Source organism: Rattus norvegicus, chromosome X (genome assembly GCF_021556685.1).
Source record: "Rattus norvegicus strain SHRSP/BbbUtx chromosome X, alternate assembly SHRSP_T2T, whole genome shotgun sequence".
NCBI classification, from domain to species: Eukaryota; Metazoa; Chordata; class Mammalia; order Rodentia; family Muridae; genus Rattus; species Rattus norvegicus.
This window is the reverse complement of record NC_141554.1, coordinates 129,361,895-129,382,154: the sequence shown is the minus strand read 5'-3', so window position 1 is coordinate 129,382,154 and position 20,260 is coordinate 129,361,895. Positions and strand designations below refer to the sequence as shown.

The 20,260-nt window shown below is 35.5% G+C and overlaps 1 protein-coding gene across 4 annotated transcripts in view; it reads left to right on the top strand.

Annotated features, from left to right (window-relative positions):
* The window catches only part of Thoc2 (THO complex subunit 2), a 114,573-nt gene that overhangs the window by 32,297 nt on the left and 62,016 nt on the right, over positions 1-20,260 (top strand). For all 4 annotated transcript variants that reach the window (XR_015646270.1, XR_015646271.1, NM_001191756.2 and 1 more), the window contains 8 exon segments: positions 933-1,003; positions 2,023-2,144; positions 2,886-3,019; positions 6,699-6,865; positions 10,680-10,772; positions 12,010-12,165; positions 12,887-13,059; positions 14,189-14,384. Coding sequence is in view for 2 of the 4 variants with exons in the window: in NM_001191756.2 (NP_001178685.1) it covers positions 933-1,003; positions 2,023-2,144; positions 2,886-3,019; positions 6,699-6,865; positions 10,680-10,772; positions 12,010-12,165; positions 12,887-13,059; positions 14,189-14,384 (1,112 nt within the window). In the remaining 2 variants the exon portion in view is untranslated.

The window sequence follows — 20,260 nt, the reverse complement described above, 5'->3', positions numbered from 1 at the left end:
CCTATTGTCCTAGTGCATGAGAATCATAGACAGGATATCTTTGGCAAGCTGGCTAGTTATATTAGTCAATTTGGCAACCTTTGCTTTCAGTGAGAGCGACTCTGCCTCAGTAAAGTGGATAACAATTGAGGAAGACACTCGACATCACCCTCTGGCCTCCATACACGACAGTGTTAATAGTACACTCCTGAGTATGCATAGTGTACATACATACCCACTCAAAAGGACTTGGGAGACAAAACAACCACCCACAAAAGTGGGCCTTTTTTTTGCTGTTTTTGTTATGACACAGCATCTTACTATTTAGTCCAGGCTGGTCTTGAACTCATGATCCTTCTGCTTCAGCCTTCTGAGGGCCGTGATTACAAGTGTGTACCACCAAGCCCAACTAATGTAGAAAAAGATTTTTCTTGTTTCCCAGTTCAACTTGACCATTATGGAATGTGTGTCTATTTTGACACCTCTGATAAGTGGTCATTTAAACTTTGTTAGAATTTTTCCTTTTTGAAAATAGTATTTTTATTTCTGAAATTTTGTTTCCTGTGATACAAACTATTTATGGATGCATGTTATAGGTTACAGGTTCAGTTATCAGTATTAAAAAAATGAAAGGTTTTATGAGTATATGAAAGATATATTATTACAGTTTTTAATTTTTCCAGATTCAGCAAAGTTATTTTATTTTTAACCAATTATATTTATTTTTGAGACAAGGTATTTCTATGTACCTGGTCTGACCTGGAGCCCATACTGTAGACTTTTATTGTGAGCCTTATGCCCCCTGCTCCTGGGTGCTGAGATTACTTCCAGGCATGTACTACCATACCTAATGCAGAAAGAGACATTTTAAACTACGTTTTAAAGAAGATGAATCTTTTAGTAGGAGAGAGTATAGAAAAATGAAATTTGTATCTCTTTTCTTCCCATTATAGATATTGAGACAAATTGTTTAGAAGAAAAAAGCAAGAGAGACTATTTTACACAATTGGTATTAGCATGTTTGGTAAGTTTTAAAATATATTTTTCCCTTCTCAATTTTGTATTGAATAAGTATAATCATAATTGATAATTAAAGATACTGACATTCAGTTGACTTCATGATAAGGTGAGATTTAGATCTTGAAATGGAATGTTTTGTGAAATTAGGTATGCAATTTCTGTGAAATAATCATAATTCTAAATTACTTAATTTATATCTATAAAAACCTTCAGTGATATTTCTGACCCAGTCAGTTCCTAACATAGAAATCTTAGGCAACTATGAAGTAAGTAGAATTTATTGTAGGTTGTTTTTAAACAGATTTTTTGAGAACTTTATTAGGGATAAAATGACATAGGTAGTTTAAAAGAAATAAATGCAAGTTGTGCTGTGGATGTAGTTTACTTAATAAAGTGCTTGCCTAGCATATAGGAAATCCTTGGTTCTATCCCTAGTACCCTATAAACCGGGCATGGTGACACTTGCTTGTAGTCTCAGCACTTGGGAGGTGGAGACAGGATCAGAAGTTCAAGATCATCCTTAACTACGATGAGTTCAAAGACAGCCTGGGATACACGAGACACTGTCTTTAAACAAACAGCAACAACTCTTCCCCACAATAATAGAAGTCACAGTTGTCCAGTAAGCCACTTCATGTTCATAAAATTACAGCCAAGGAAAAATACAGTTACTAGGATGTAGAAGAATGCCCTTGTCTTTTGGCTTACTGCAGACAATGTGCAATGCGGAAGTACTATCTTAAGTGAAAATTGAGTTAAATCAGGCTCAACATAATGAAATTTAATCTATAGTTTTACTCTATAAGCTGTGTATAACAAACATGTAATTTTAAAATAATTTTTGAAAGAGCTATATAATTTTCAGTATTTGGAGAGTCATTTTGTTGAATTGAAATTCGAGGCTTATAAAGAGACATGATTTTGTATTCTTCCATTGGAAAGATTATTTTGAATATATTTAAGATTATATGTACATAGTTGGAATGCTAAGGAATAAATGGTTTTTAATATTTTTTAATGCAGTATTTAGTTTCAGACACAGTTCTGAAGGAACGATTGGATCCAGAAACTTTGGAATCTTTAGGGCTTATCAAACAATCACAGCAGTTCAACCAAAAGTCAGTTAAAATCAAGACAAAACTCTTGTAAGTATTTGTGGCTTATATTAACAGATCAAGTAGCTGAATGTTGAATTTTCATTTTAATAGTAGCAGTTTCTTGAGGCTTTTTGAAGGCTGTTTTTTTTTTGCTTGTGGGTAGCTTTTTTTTTTTAAAGAACATTTAAATTATTGAGTTTTCAGTGAGCTATCCTTGTGTTAACTTTGTTCGTATTTAAGTTTGAGATGACATTCTTTTTAAGAAGGCTTATTTTAAATGATGTGTTTGTGATCCTGGGCACATGAGTGTGTGTGTGTTTGGGGGTGGGTGGTGTGTGAAGGTGCCTTCAGAGACCAGAGGTGTTGGATTCTCCCTGGAGCTGGAGTTACAGGGAAGTATATATATATATAAATATAAATATATATATAAACTGAGGGAAATATATAAATGCTGGGAACTGAACTTGAGTTTTCTGAAAGAACAGAAAGTGCTTTTAAACTACTGAGCTACATCTCCAGACCTATATGAACCCGCTGGTTATTACTACTAAGTATTTTATAACCATGACTATATTCAGAGCATATTCAAAATGGTGGAAATATTGGTATGCTGGTATGCTCTCTTGTTAACTAATAATGCTTTTTATACTAAAAGATACACAAAAGGTTACAATTGATAGCCATTCTCATGATTGTTTTAAGTTAGTGATCTTCAGTGAGAGTACACTACATTGTTCAAGCTTGATAATTGAAATTAATTTTATCCTTTAATGATATTTCTGATTTCAGTTATAAGCAGCAAAAATTCAATTTATTAAGAGAAGAAAATGAAGGTTATGCCAAGCTGATTGCTGAACTGGGGCAAGATTTATCTGGAACTATTACTAGTGATTTAATATTAGAAAATATCAAATCTTTAATAGGTAAGCCATACCTGTGTCTATATAGTATGTGTTATTAAGATAAGCTTTATTTTTAACTTTAGATGATATCTATAAAGAAAAAATGAATCACCTTCAGCTGTATAGTGAGTTCATGGACAGCAGGAAACAAAATAGAACCCCATACCTGGGATTCTATAACTTTTAATTACAGTATTTTATAAGTATTTATAAAATTTATCATGATTTTTATGAAAAATGTTTTTGTCATTGTTACCTGTATGTATAGTCTAATGTTTTCTCTAATACTTCTGTCTGTAAATTTTAACTATATTTCAGACATTTTTATAGAGGGTAGAAAATAAATAAGAAAACTTTAATATTTGGAGAACTCTTGAAATCTGATATCTAGTCCTTTAGAATTTAATTTATAAATACAATTTATGACTTTGATAACACATTTCATCTTTATTTCTGAAAGTAGCAGATGTTATAAAAATATAGCAGAAAAAATGTTCTCTCTAGTTTTAAAATAGCATTTCTGTCACATTACTTTTGTCTTGAGCATTTGAAGAGAGTAGCTGACATTTATACAGGAGGAATGAATAGGGCAAACCTGGCTTTTTAAGATTGGCAAGAATTCCTAGTCCTATTTAGTAGGTAGTGTTCTACGGAGGGAATATTTTGAAGTTGTGTAAAATCCTACTTTTTGTGATGGAGGAATGTTATATCCTGTCTCATTGGTTACAATGTAGCTGCCTTTTACCCTCAGCTTGTGTTTTGGTTTTTGTTTTTAATCATTCTATTCAGTTCCATCTCAAATGGTAACAACTTCCTGGTTACTTTATGTGGATGCCTGCACAAAACATTAGGAGAAGGGATAAGGATTCAGCCAAACTTATATTCATTCCTTAGATAGAAACTCTGAAATAAAGAGTAGTCATTAAAATAAAGCTGTATTTTTTTCAGTCTTTCTTATTCTTTGACTTGGTTTTTGGTGACTCCAAGTGTACAAGCTAAGGCTGCATTCAGTTGAAATTTACCTTTTTCTTTGAAGTCAGGTTCTGGTAGCGTATGATTCTTATTCATTCATTCATTTATTTATTTATTTATACTTCTTTCCTACGGTGATTGAACATCAGATGAGTGCACCTCTAGCCCTGTAGGAGTCTTGTTGTCTTCTATGGCCTTGACAATGTCAGTGACCTGTTTTTAAAACTCCTCTAGTACAGATTTCTTTTCTTACCAGAATAGGCTGTGCATTTTTTCCTGCAGATTTTACCCTCTTTCATCTAGCTTGTGAAGCTTGTCAGTACTACCGTACTGCCATTGTACTGGTTTTTTTCTTCTTTGTACTGTGTCATGTCTTTACTTAAGATAGTGTTCCCGGGGTTGGGGATTTAGCTCAGTGGTAGAGCGCTTGCCTAGGAAGCGCAAGGCCCTGGGTTCAGTCCCCAGCTCCGAAAAAAGAACCAAAAAAAAAAAAAAAGATAGTGTTCCCTCCCTCTTAAGATCTCATGTTATGGAGACCCTCCCTGCATTTGCTTTCACTTTATCTTCTTTTATATGCATGTCTCTTTCCTGTTTTTTCTTAAATTCCTTTCTGGGTTCTGACCTTTTCCATACCTTTGTTATTTTGGGAGCATTTTCTTAAAGGTATGCTTTTATGTAACTGGAAATTAAATACTCCTCTCTCTTCAACTTTGCTCTCCTGGAAAAGAAGATATTATCTCTGTAGACCAACATGACACCATCTTCATTTCAGGCTTATGCTCCTCATGGATAATCTATAAGTAAAAATAATTTGATTTCTTGGTCTGTATTTATTCTAACCCATCTGGCATCCTGTAAAGTGTGGTAGACCAGATAGACTCAGATAGCATCATCTTAAATCATTCCTGGCCACCACTTTGAGCACTCCTTATATTCCTTGGGTTAGTTTTCTTGTTAACACTTAGTGCTATAACAAGTATAGTTGATTCTTTGTTTCTGTGAGGTTGAAAATATTTGTGGAAAATCTTTTACAAGTATTTATGTTGTATTAGTTTATCTTTTGTGATATGAGGTATGTAAGATCATATATATCAATTATATGCACATCTTGTTCCATTTTATATAAGAGACTGTAGCATCTGTTGATTTTGGCATCCTTAAGGCGGTCTTGGAACAAACTTAGACACTGAGTTTTATGTCTCTACCATCAGCTCTGTGAGGACAATGTTTTTTGTTTGCTTTGTTTACTACCCAATTTTTAAGGTTTAGTTGTTGCTAAATAAATAACTAAATGGAAAATTAATGAATATTCTGCCCATTTCTAGTGTCTGTAGTGATTTTCAGTCTCTTTTCTGACATGGAGAAATTTAGAAAGCTTCACTCCCTGACTCATTGTTTCTTTCTGGCCAGATAACCTTTTGTTCCCTCTGGTTGGTCAAGAAAGGAACTTTTCATGTAGAAATTGAGGTTAAGAATTTAATTTAATTTAATATTTTTCAACATTCAAATTAATTGGGTACACTCTCAATGGAACTCCATTTAGGTCTTGTCTCATCTGACCAAAAGGCTCTCACTTTACAGCATCCCACTTTTTATGTCATCATTGGATACGTTTCTTCATGTTTATTTCCACTGTTTTCTCCTAACGCACACACAATTTAGGTAGGTAATACTTTATACAAAACTCTCTTAGCTCTGCTATCTAATTAGCCATTTTGAGAACCTGATACCTAGTTTGGAAGGTATGTACACTGGGTACAGTTGTATTCAGATGCATTGATCTGAAAAACTCTTACTTATCACCCTTTAAGATTTTGGCAGATAAAAGTACACGTAACTGTTTAGCCTGTGTTGTTTCTTACTGTGTAAGCTCGCACAGAAGCAGAGCTGCTAGAATCGTGTGGTGATGATTGCTGTCTAAATTGTGACAGTAAATCTGAACAACTTACTAAGTAGGGATCAAAAGTGATTAGTACACTATTAATACATAGGTCCTTTCAAGGGAATTTTATGTCAAAGTGGTAGATATATATTTTAAAAAATCAAAGAAAAAATAGAGGTAGACTCGTTTTTCTGAACTAAACTATTAATATATACCTGTCTGTATTAAAAAAATCCAAACACATTTTCAATATGTTAAATATACACAATAAAAATGATTACAATAGTTTCATGTAAGTCAATGTTCAACACATTTTCTTTCTATTTTGTTCTATTTTTGAGACAGTATCTTGGACGTCACTCAGCCCTTCCTGAAACCTTGATTCCTTTGCCTAAACTTCTTGATCTTCTTGGTGGGGTGGAGTCTTTTTAATTGTTGTAGTTCTTATGTATTCTACTTCACTAGTCTTTCGTTTGTTATGCAGTTGGCAAAGTTTTCTCGTCCCTACCCCCTATTCTGTAAACTGTCTTTTCACTATGGTGTTCATTTAATTTGCTATACAGAATCTTTTAAATTTCATGTAATTCCACCTGTCATTTCTCGGGATCATTTCCTCTGCCATTGGAACCCTTTATAGAAAGTCCTTGTTTATGCCTAACCTGTGTTTTTCAGGGAAATTGACCTGTTCTTTTCTTTTGTTGTTGTGTTCTGATCTCTTATTCCTATCACATATTTTGAAAATAAGTTATTAAAATATTTTTATCTTGCCGTATATTATCATTGTTGATGACTTTAACAGAGATGATGTAATTACTTTTGAACTTATATGTAACTCTTTTGTTCTAGGATGCTTTAATCTGGATCCCAATAGAGTTTTGGATGTCATTTTAGAAGTATTTGAATGCAGGCCAGAACATGATGACTTCTTTATATCGTTATTAGAGTCTTACATGAGTATGTGTGAACCACAAACACTGTGTCATATTCTTGGATTCAAATTCAAGTTTTATCAGGTAAGAATGTGTATATATGTGTATTTGTAGATCAGTGTTATAATTTTGTATGTATAGTTTTATTTGTGTTGTATTATTTGCTAGTTTCAGCTCAAATATTTTAGCTGATGAGATAGAGAAATAAAAAGCTAATGATAGTTGTGACGAGCACTGTATTAAGAGTGTAGATGATTTGATGAGACAGTCTAGAGAAAAGCGGAATTAAATTTTGCCTCAGGAGACAGGTTCTAGTAAAACTTGAAGGAGTAGGAACGTGTTGAAAATTTCCTATGCAGAAATAAACTGCAAGACTAAAGATTGGTGGTGTGGGAATATATAACTGATTGAAGAAACAGCCGGTTGTTACTTGCCTGTTTTGTGACATGAGAAATGGAGTGATAGAAAATTGTCTCCAGATAGATTTTGCATTTTAGATTGCATAGGCCTTTGGCTACATGTTATAGTAAGGAATTGATTGTGCATATGAAGGGTATTAGAATGTTTTAGGGATGTTTTACATTCTGTTCTCTTAAATCAGTATAGTAGCTGAAGATAACCTATTTTTCTGGTTAATTCTCTTTCCATCTGTCATATTATTGCCACTGTTATTTTGTAAAAGATTTGATGGAGGTACCTAACTACCGAAAAGTCATTTCTGGTCGTATTAAGCTTTTATTAAAACATTAGCCACAGCTGCTACTCATTTTCCTACTAGAAGCTTAAGGGTCCATTCATAATAAAGGAAAATAGGTCAAAGCATTTTAGCAGGTTTTAAAGGCACCAAGAAACCAATGACAGAAATGGAAAGGTAGAGAAAATTTAACTTGGCCCATGATTAATCATATCATATCACAGTGAAGATTGATGACATTCTGAGAAACAAGTTAATAGTTAGTTTTAGATTAAAAGTTCTTTTGCATGAACATACTGTTAGTGGTATAACCAGTGTGTATCTGTGAGTGCTTAACAATATTTGAGCAATACTTTTGTATATTTTACAATATATGTTTAATATATATATATATATTTGGACTTTTTAAAAAAGATTTATTCATTTATTATATATGAGTACACTGTCGCCGTCTTCAGACACACCAGAAGAGGGCATCGGATCCCATTACAGATGGTTGTGAGCCACCATGTGGTTGCTGGGATTTGAACTCAGGACCTCTGGAAGAGCAGCCGGTGCTCTTAACCGCTGAGCCATCTCTCCAGCCCCATTTTTGGACTTTTTAAAAGTATATGAAATACTTAAATGTTAGAAACAACTTGTTCTTGTAAGAAATACTCTATACTGCTCTGTGTGACAATATTTCATTTTTGTTCTTGCCAGAGCTATTAAGTTATTGTGAGAGTGTAGTCTTATAGCTGCTGAAGGAAAGAGAATTGTTAGAGATTTGAAATAATTTGTGGTCATGAGAGAAAGTAAGGAAAGCTGTGTAAACCAAGTCTTGTTTAGGAGATGTAATCGTGGGTGTAGGCTCTTAGGAATGTGTAGGCAGCATGTATATTGGTCTCTTCCCAGTGCTCCTGTTCTCTCCAATCACTACCTGAAAATGCTAATGCCCTCTTTTTACAACTCACATATTGACAAAAGCACTTAAAGGGGAGGGACATGAATGTGTGGGTACAAGACTGTTTTATTCTCTTAGAGCGAAGCCATTAATTAAATCAAAGTAACTTTTTCCTAAGTATAAAACGTTAATCGTAATGCCCAAAGTACTCACTAAGAAACAGAAAAGGACAAGAAAGAAATACAGACAAAAGAAGCTGGTGATGTAGGGGATGAGGAGCAAAAATGCCCACAAAGCTTATCCTTATTATTAATTCTTTTACGTGTAAAATTGATCTCTCTAATTCAAAGTCAGGTTTTGGCAGAGTGCACTCAAAACAAAACAAACAAATAAAAAAAAAAAAACCACGATCCAGTATTATTCTAGGTAAAAGAAAACTATATTCAAAGGTACAAATAATTTGAAAATAACAATATAGAAGCAGATACTATATTTGCATGTGGGAGAAAGCTGTGGTTCCCATATCAATATCAGATAGGGTAGAATTCAGGTCAGAAATTGTTATGAAATGATGATTGATGGCCTGTAAGACTGATGGTCTGTGTAGTATTTTTGTATATTTTATAATAGTTATAAACACAAATGAGCTAAGCACCATAGCCTCTAAATTTATGAAGCAGGGGGAATAGTTTTTGTTTGATCCAAGAGTATAAAACTTCTCGAGATGAATTCTTTAGAATAGGATTAACTGTTTAGAATAGGATAAACTGTTTAGAATAGGATTAAGAGTACAGTGCAACTGGTCATAATATATTCTATTTAAGAATCTCAGAAGAGATTAGAAGTTAAATATGCTTTTGTAAATTTGCTCTTTAACCAGCTATTGTCAATAGACTAGACTGATATGAAATTTATCCTGCAATAGTTATTTACCTTTTGTGTACCCTGTTCTTATCAATGATCAAATTAACTAGACATGCTGGAAATGATGGGCTTCTCCTGAAATCCAAGTATTTGGGAGGCTGATGCAAAAAACATAATGAGTTCTACTCTTCCTGGGGCTACACATTGAGGCCTCATCTCAAAATATAACAGAACATTAAGTGAATTGGGTCTAGTAGACCCATGTGGAAAACTCTACCCAACAATACTAACATATTCTTCTTAATGCACCTGGAACATTCTCCAACACAGGTCATATATTTAGAATTTAGGCCAAAGAATATCTTGAATTACAAAATATCTTGTGATTACATGGGGTGGTATTTGATTATAGCTATAGTGATGGACAATGATCTAAAATTTCTTGACATCGGTTATCTAAATTGAGTTTATGAGACTAGTGAATGTGGTTTTAATACATTCAAGTCATGTACCTCAGGACAGATTATCAATAATTTCCATAAGCTTTGTGAATTTGTTTTGATACCAAACTTGGACCATTATTTGTTTTTATTAAAAATATTTTAATATAAAATAACCATATATATGCACATGCTTAGAATCAAGAAACTATTGTTAAGTCGAAGACTTATCTATTATAAAAAATACAACAAAACAGTGTCTTCTTTAAATAACACAAATTAGTTAAGTTATGGTCATATTATGCATCCCAAGTGTGGCTGCCTGTACTTAAGTTGTTTTATTTCAGTGTTATTACAGTTGTGGGGAAGGAAACTTAGTATGTTGTCATTGTTTACCTTTTATTTACATTTGGCTTGTTAATTGCTAGTTAATCTATTAACAATAGATGTTTAAAGATTAGTTTCAGTATGTTTTTCTAGACACATAGACCCTCATAGTTTATCTGGAATTAACTTTGCCATTTTGTGTTTTAAATGCTGATTTATCTTAACTGTTTTGAAGAGGAAGTCTGGGTGTAAGTTGGCATAAAATTCAAGACATAAAAGTATAGAGTATGTACTTCCACATTTGTCAATGTTGTCTATATTGTTGCTTGGCCACTGATAACTAATTGAAAAGCAAGTATAAAAAAGTACAGTAAAACACCGCAATAACAACTCTGTAAACAAATGCAAATTATGTTATACAGTTTAAATCTCACATTCTTTTCAAGTCTCAGCTTTTACTTGAATATTCTTAGGCATTGTAATAGATGCTTAATCCCAAAACTGTTTTCTTATACACATCTGAAGATGTTTTGGGATGCTGGCAAAAGTCTTTGCCCTATTGTTCAGATGTTTGATTTTATAATGAAGAAATATTAAAGTGTGTTGCTTAATTTTTATTGATGATTGGTAGATAAGAATAGGTAAGATTTTAATTTTACTCTATATCTTAAGGAATTATTGTTCTTTTAGGAACCAAGTGGTGAGACGCCCTCGTCTTTGTACAGAGTTGCAGCAGTCCTTCTGCAATTTAATCTCATTGATCTAGATGATCTTTATGTACATGTAAGTCAAGTGTTTTGTTAAGAGTATTTCTTATGCATCCCAGGGGTGAGGAAGAGGGCTAGGCAATTATATAGCACTTCAGTGTTGGCTCTAGACTTCCAGGTTTTGTTTTTTGAAACCATTTTTGCTTTCTCTAAATTAAAAATATAGTGGATTTTCTTCTTTGATCAGCAATGGAAGGTAAAGTCCTCTTACTTACCCTTAGAGGTTTCAAGATTAGATATATAGCTCTTTTTAATCATCACCAGTGCTTAGCTCACGGGGAGAAAGGTCAAGTGCTAAACAATGTCGTTTTTAGGGTTTTTTATTTTATATATAATTTGTACAAATTGGGGATTGTCTAGAAACTGATAGGTACCTATTGCTGTACAGTATTTGAAGATTTCACCTCTAATGGTTACTGCTTGTTTATAGTAGCCTTGGCTATGGAAATAGATGATGCATATTACAGGGGTTGTAACATTCCTATTGTAGCTCACTGTAGTGCCTAAGAACTGAAAATAATTTTTGACTGTGTTTTTGTTTGTGTCAGGTTTATTAATATGAAATACTTAAAGTAATAATCCTCCACATGTACAAGGTAGCTAGATTTGAGATAATCAACCCTCAATGATGGAGTTGACTTTCTTTTTCATATTGATCTAGACACAAGTTTGTGACTTATGAGAATTGTAAAATTATTAATAGTTCTTGTAATTGAAGTTAGAACATTCAAATCTACCCTTTTGAATATATATATATATATATATGTATGTATGTATGTATGTATGTATGTATGTATGTATGTATAGTACTTTGTTTAGTGTGATGCTTGGCTTTTAAAGGTGAAGTATGTCCTTTTTATTTTGTATTGTAGTCAAACACCAGGCCCAGTCTGCTGGGAAAACTCTGCTGTACTGCAGAGCAGCCCTGCTCCTGGTATTCTCAATGGAATAGGTATAGATTTTAGGTATATTTATAAATTCAGTGGGAAACAAACGCCGTAGTGTGAATTTAGAACTTTTAAAATACCAAAGATACAAAATATTTGTTGCTATGTAACTTTAACATGTATGTAAAACTCAGGTACTGATCTTTTAAAATTATTAGATAATAGGTCAAACTTACTTGGAAAGAATTCATAGCTGTGAATAAGCTAGGCTTCTTCTTTATAGCTGTACTAATTGAACAATAGTCTGCTTTTTATATGTGCAATCTGCTTGTAATAACTTGTGAAAATTTAATGATTTATTTTTAGCTCCTCCCAGCTGATAATTGTATTATGGATGAATACAAACGAGAAATTGTGGAAGCTAAGCAAATTGTAAGAAAACTCACAATGGTTGTACTGTCTTCTGAAAAACTTGATGAACGAGACAAAGAAAAGGATAAAGATGACGAGAAAGTAGAAAAGGTACATCACTTAGGCCAGGAAAACTTACACTGTTTACAATCATTATTTCATTTCTCATGCTTAATCACCTTATGGAGTATATTTTCTTTATTATATACACTGTGGCTGTCTTCAGACACAACAGAGAGGGTGCCAGATCCCATTACAGATGGTTGTGAGCCACCATGTGGTTGCTGGGAATTGAACTCAGGACCTGTGGAAGAGCAGTCAGTGCTTTTAACTGCTGAGCCATCTCTCCAGCCCTGGAGTATATTTTCTAAATTTTGATTATGTAAAATTTGATTTGGGTAATACTCATTTTGACTTTAATATGAATGGTACCTTCACAAAGAAAACTGCTCTTTTTTTCTTCTAAATTTCAAAATAAAAGAAAAAAAATCACAAAATATTGATTTTATTTTTCTGTGTATATGATACACTTTAAGTCCTAAAGGGATTCTCAAAGATGGTAATATCTCTTACATGCTATTGCATTAAGTCCAACTTAATTTCAAATTTATAAATTGTAATGCGTATGTGTTCTAAATGGGAAAATAAAGCAACAACAACAGCAAAACAAGAAAAAATGTCCAAAAGATCATATTTTTTCAATTCATTGAAAATTCAGTTACTGTGATGTTTCCCAGGAATTGCAACTGTTTGATGTACATTATATTTAGCTCAAGTTTTAAAGAGAAATATCTGTATTCCAAATATCATTGTTATGTTTATTCATTTTTAGCCACCTGACAACCAAAAACTTGGTTTGTTGGAAGCTTTGTTAAAGATTGGTGATTGGCAGCATGCACAGAACATCATGGATCAGATGCCTCCGTACTATGCAGCTTCACATAAGCTAATAGCTCTTGCTATTTGCAAGCTCATTCACATAACTGTCGAGCCTCTCTACCGAAGGTTGGTTACTCTGTACTAAGCATTAAGATACAGATAATTTCAGATTACTAAAAAGATCTGTGTAGTACTATCTTTTCTCTTTAAATCTAGCATCTGTTTCAATATTTCCTCAAAACATAAGAACTATTCACAGTGTATGTCAGCCATGTGTGCATGACTTCTCTCCTGATTTCCCAGTGTCCTAGAATGTGTGCTGCAATGGAATATGAAAACTCCAGGTTATGTTTCCCGAGCCTGTGTGCATTATTGAGAGTGAAAATAACTTTTTTCCTATTTTACCTTTTCTTCTTGGGAAGCAGAAAGTTTCCCTTTTTGTAATTAGTCTTAGGGAAACATTTCTCTATTTTGGTGTTAATGGTTCTGACTGAAGACAGACATGAAGACATTGTGACAGGCTTTCTTTTGGGAAATTACTAGTATAATTTTTTTTATTGTCTTGAATGTGTCAACTAGTCCTGTAGACATCAGCCTATTTGTAGGGAGCTTAGGAGCTGTATTGGCAGCAGCTCTGGCTTCCGCCTCATAGATTAGAGCCTGTTTCAAAAGCCACAACCTTGTCTTCTGTGTAGCTGCTGCTTTCATTGCGACCTGGGTTGTAGACAGTGCAGACTTCTCAGAGATTGAGCCCTGAGACTTAAATTAGGACTCCTGCTGTGTATGGGAAAACTCTGGGCATACTGTCTTATGACAACTTGAATTGGACAGTTAGCTTACCTATCACTACTTCCTCATACTCAGTATAGGTAAGCAGTAGATCCCAGATTGAGACATGTTTGATTTCACCTTGTCACATATCTGATGTCCATGCCTTACTCTCCATTCCTAGAACCACAGTCTCTGCTGGCCAAGCTTAACTTAAACTCATGTTAAATGTTACTTGAGAGCTACACCAAGAACTCTTCCTTTATTTAAGTTCCTATTTTGAACCATTGTCTTTCTGAGATTTGTTTTAACATGCTTACTGAATTTATTTTTATGTTTTGCCAGCTGAGACTTATTTACTGTAATAAAGTGAGTGATGACTAGAATAGTTAAAGCAAATATGAACAAGAAAATTATTGTTTTATATTGGAGACTGTATATATATATAGTGCACAGATTTCTAAATCTTGCTTTTTTTTTTAAATAGAGTTGGTGTTCCTAAAGGTGCTAAAGGCTCACCCGTTAGTGCTTTGCAAAATAAGAGAGCACCGAAGCAAGTAGAGAGCTTTGAAGATTTGAGGAGGGATGTATTCAATATGTTCTGCTACCTTGGTCCTCACCTCTCACATGATCCCATTTTATTTGCAAAAGTCGTGCGCATAGGCAAGTCATTTATGAAGGAGGTCAGTAAGTTTTCTTCCTAGTAGAAAATTAAAATTTGAAATAAAATGTGAATATATTTGTTTTCATGAGTATTTCTAGAAGCAAACAAACAAACAAACAAACAAACAAACAAACATGAGTTAAGGAAAATTGTTTTTCCTTTAACAATTTGTGGAACGCCCAAAGTGTCCCATTGGTGATTATGTGTACATGTTTTAAAACTCCAGATCTAGGCATATGATTCAAGTATCTCCCTTAGGAAAACCTTTGGTTGATTTCCATTATAACTTGCACCCTGCTCCTCCTTACCTGTCTTCTTTCATGTAGTTTTGAGTCATTACTATTAATTGTTTGGAGGCTTTTCAACCTCTAACTGCTCAGGGCCTATTACTGTATTTTTTTCTTTGGGTGGATAAGGATTGAGTTTGGGGCTTTATATGGTTTAAGTATGTGCTCTGCTGTGGAGCTATGTCCCTAGCTCATTTGCCTTTTTAACTAAATTTTTTATTGAAATTAATTATATGAAAGAAAAATATATAAATTGTGAATATACAGTTCAGTGACCTTTTTAAAACTAAACACCCATGTGTCTACCACCTAAATCAAGAAATTGAATGGTTCCAGCAATGCCACTACCTCATTTGTAAACACTTAGACTATTTAAAAATTTTGTGGCGTAGAATGCTCATCTGATATAACATCTCTAGCCTGAGATGCTTAGTTCTCAACTTCTGATAAATCTATGTATGTATGTATGTATGTATGTATGTATGTATGTATGTATGTATGTATGTAATCTATCTATCTATCTATCTATCTATCTATCTATCTATCTATCTATCTATCTATCTATCTATCTATCTATCTATCTATCTATCTATCTATCTATCTATCTATCGATTCCTTTTGGGTATGTGCCCAAGGGTGGTATAGCTGGATCTTGAGGTAGGTAGATGCCCTTCTTCCTGTTGTTCCCCTGCCCCTTGTCCTTTACTTCCTTTCTGAGAAGCAAACTTTTTATGACATTTACTTTGTGTTTCTGTGTGTATATGCATGTATGCCACAGCACTGTGTGGAGGTCAAAGGAAAACGTGTGGGAATTCGTTCTCTCCTTCCACTGGTTCCATTCACTAAAACCAGCTTTGACGATAAGCATCTCTACCTAATAAGCCATTTCATCAGCCCAATAATATTTTAAAAACAACTAAACTTTTCATTATAGTTATTTCCTAGTAGATATTTATTTTCAAATAGATGCTTGTTATTGAAAGCATTTGTCGTACCCCCAGAGTATTTTTTCTGTTGTAATAATTTTATACACAGAGTTAGAGACCAAGTTCTGTTTTCTGTTTTTATAATTTTGAAATTTTATTTTTATTTTATACTTTTGGATGTTTTGCTTGCATACATGTCTATGCATTATCTGCATTGAGTTCTCACACAAGCCAGAAGAAGGCATTGGATTTCTCACTACCAGAATTAAAGATGTTTGTGAGGTACCATGTGTATTTGAACCCAAGTCCTCTGTAAGAGTAGCCAGTACTCTTAAACACTGACTCATTTCTCCCAAATTTTTTGTTTGTTTGCTTGTGCGCTCTCTCTCCTCTCCTCTCCTCTCCTCTCCTCTCCTCTCCTCTCCTCTCCTCTCCTCTCCTCTCCTCTCCTCTCCTCTCCCCTCCCCTCTCTCTCTCTCTCTCTCTCTCTCTCTCTCTCTCTCTCTCTCTCTCTCCCCCTCCCTCCCTCCCTCCCTCCCTCCCTCCCTCTCCCTCCCTCCGACCCCTCTCTGTCAGGCAGCATTTCACTGTATATCGCTGGCTATCCTGGAGCTTATAGACCAGACTGGCCTTGAACTCATGGAGATGTGAATCTCTTGCCTCACAAATGGTCACTACACATGACCGAGACCAAATTTAATATAAAACAGTCCTGCTTTTCAATGAGCCTGATCAGGGAGAACTACTGAGATGTTTATCTTTGCATTGTCATTTATTTTAATTGGTTTTAAGCTTAACTCATTTTTTTCATGTGACAGTGTTTAGCTATTTAGGGAATGGATTACAAATCAGACTTTATGTAACATTTTTGTGGAGCATAAAGGTTATTGAGGGGAATTGGGTAGGGGGCATCAGTCCTTCTTGGCTACAGCCTTCTTCATAGCTGACAGCAAGTTGCTCAGCTCTTCCTCCTTTCTCTTGGTGCAGCTCACTCTAGGGCAGTGGCATCAAATCGCAGCTTTCTTTTTTTTGGATCTTTTTTTTTCGGAGCTGGGGACCGAACCCAGGGCCTTGCGCTTGCTAGGCAAGTGCTCTACCACTGAGCTAAATCCCCAACCCCTATCTCACTCTTTTCTTGATGAACTTGAGGAAGTACTTGTCCTTGAACACCTTGAGCCACTTGTAAGGTGTCAATCTGTGGATTCATGTGTGGATTATGTCCCCCATGAACTTGGTATGCTTGGTGAGATGCCAGCAGTGTTGGCTGTGCCTTGATTTGCTGATGTACTTCAGTATGCTGTGGCCCTTGTTGAAGCCCTAGGCAATGGGCTTGTGCAGGGGACAGTGAGGAGGTTAGGTAGGAGGGGACTATGGCTTCTGTTCTCTGATGGCAGGCCGGACAGGAAGCTTATGTATCAGTTTTAACATTAGTATGCGTCCTAGGTTCAGATACTAAGTACCAATAGGCAAATGGCAACTCTATATAGATGGTGTGTGACTTTTTTTTAGGGGACTTGTTTTACTAAGATGTGATGTCAGGTACATGGTCAATTATATCCTTCCTAAAAGTATATTTCCATATAAGAAGAAGGTAGATAAGGTGTTTTTTTTTTTTTTGGTAGATAAGTTTTTCAAACCTTACTCCAACTTCCAATAATTAAATTTTTAGATATGTGTGGGTCTCTTTTTGTGTGTGTGTACACCACATGTGTTCAGGTACCCGAGAAGCCAGAGATGACATCTGATTCCCTGGAACTGGAGTTAGAGTGAATTGTGAGTCACTGTGTAGATGTTGGAAATTGAACCTCTGAACACTGAGCCATTGTGCCAGCCCTCAAGTTGTTTTGGAACAACAATCCTTGAAGTTAATTTCAAAAAAGAAAAATCCCAAATGTAAAGAACTGAAATAACATTTGAAAATATTTGTGATACTGCTGACCTATTTTTTTTAAAGTTCAGGACATAGCAAATGCTGTCATATACTATTTTGTTCCATCAAGTAGTTAGCATGATGTCTGATTTCTCACTGCTTATTCCTGGGATCATGTGCTATACATGCATGCAAGGTGGGAATTGCCAGGGAACTAATACCATACTCCATTTCCTCAGCTTTTTAAAAAATATATTTATATATTTTGGATATGAGCCCTCTATCAGTTGTAGGATTGGTAAAGATCTTTTCCCAATCTGTTGGTTGCCGTTTTGTCCTAACCACAGTGTCCTTTGCCTTACAGAAGCTTTGCAGTTTTATGAGATCCCATTTGTCGATTCTTGATCTTAGAGCATAAGCCATTGGTGTTTTGTTCAGGAACTTTTCTCCAGTGCCCATGTGTTTGAGATGCTGCCCTAGTTTTTCTTCTATTAGTTTGAGTGTGTCTGGTTTGATGTGGAGGTCCTTGATCCACTTGGACTTAAGCTTTGTACAGGGTGATAAGCATGGATCGATCTGCATTCTACTACATGCTGACCTCCAGTTGAACCAGCACCATTTGCTGAAAATGCTATCTTTTTTCCGTTGGATGGCTTTGGCTCCTTTCTCAAAAATCAAGTGCCCATAGGTGTGTGGGTTCATTTCTGGGTCTTCAATTCTGTTCCATTGGTCTATCTGTCTGTCTCTGTACCAATACCATGCAGTTTTTATCACTATTGCTCTGTAATACTGCTTGAGTTCAGGGATAGTGATTCCCCCTGAAGTCCTTTTATTGTTGAGGATAGCTTTAGCTATCCTGGGTTTTTTGTTATTCCAGATGAATTTGCAAATTGTTCTGTCTAACTCTTTGAAGAATTGGATTGGTATTTTGATGGGGATTGCATTGAATCTGTAGATCGCTTTTGGTAAAATGGCCATTTTTACTATATTAATCCTGCCAATCCATGAGCATGGGAGATCTTTCCATCTTCTGAGGTCTTCTTCAATTTCTTTCTTCAGAGTCTTGAAGTTCTTATTGTACAGATCTTTTACTGGCTTGGTTAAAGTCACACCGAGGTACTTTATATTGTTTGGGTCTATTATGAAGGGTATCGTTTCCCTAATTTCTTTCTCGGCTTGTTTCTCTTCTGTGTAGAGGAAGGCTACTGATTTATTTGAGTTAATTTTATACCCAACCACTTTGCTGAAGGTGAAGTTAGACTGCAGGGAGACAAATAACCCTATTAAAAAATGGGGTTCAGGGGGCTGGGGATTTAGCTCAGTGGTAGAGCGCTTACCTAGGAAGCGCAAGGCCCTGGGTTTGGTCCCCAGGTCTGAAAAAAAAGAACAAAAAAAAAAGGGGTTCAGGGGCTGGAGAGATGGCTCAGTGGTTAAGAGCACTGACTGCTCTTCCAGAGGTCCTGAGTTCAAATCCTAGCAACCACATGGTGGCTCACAACCATCTGTAATGGAATCTGATGCCCTCTTCTTGTGTGTCTGAAGATAGCTACAGTGTACTTAATGTAAATAAAAATAAATAAATCTTTTAAAAAAATGGGGTTCAGAGCTAAACAAAGAATTCACAGCTAAGGAATGCCATATGGCTGAGAAACACCTAAAGAAATGTTCAATATATTTAGTCATAAGGGAAATGCAAATCAAAACAACCCTGAGATTCCACCTCACACCAGTGAGAATGGCTAAAATCAAAACCTCAGGCGACAGCAGATGCTGGCGAGGATGTGGAGAAAGAAGAACACTCCTCCATTGTTGGTGGGATTGCAGACTGGTACAACCATTCTGGAAATCAGTCTGGAGTTTCCTCAGAAAATTGGACATTGAACTACCTGAGGAACCAGCTATCCCACTCCTGGGCATATACCCAAAAGATGCCCCAACATATAACAAAGACACATGCTCCACTATGTTCATAGCAGCCTTATTTATAATAGCCAGAAGCTGGAAAGAACCCAAATGTCCTTCAACAGAGGAATGGATACAGAAAATGTGGTACATCTATACAATGGAATACTACTCAGCTATGAAAAACAATGACTTTATGAAATTCATAGGCAAATGAAGGGAACTGGAAAATATCATCCTGAGTGAGGTAACCCAATCACAGAAAAACACAGATGGTATGCACTCATTGATAGGTGGCTATTAGCCCAAATGCTTGAATTACCCTAGATGCACAGAACACATGAAACTAAAGAAGGATGACCAAAATGCGAATGCTTCACTCCTTCTTTAAAAGGGGAACAAGAATACCCTTGGCAGGGTATAGGGAGGCAAAGTTTAGAACAGAGGCAGAAGGAACACCCATTCAGAGCCTGCCCCACATGTGGCCCATACATATACAGCCACCAAACTAGATAAGATGGATGAAGCAAAGAAGTGCAGGCGGATAGGAACCGGATGTAGCTCTCTCCTGAGAGACATAGCCAGAATACAGCAAATACATAGGCGAATGACAGGAGCAAACCACTGAACTGAGAACGGGACCCCCGTTGAAGGAATCAGAGAAAGAACTGGAAGAGCTTGAAGGGGCTCGAGACCCCATATGAACAACAATGCCAACCAACCAGAGCTTCCAGGGACTAAGCCACTACCTAAAGACTATACATGGACTGACCCTGGACTATGACCTCATAGGTAGCAACGAATAGCCTAGTAAGAGCACCAGTGGAAGGGGAAGCCCTTGGTCCTGCCAAGGCTGGAACCCCAGCAAATGGGATTGTTGGGGGTAGGGCGGTAATGGGGGGTGAGTGGG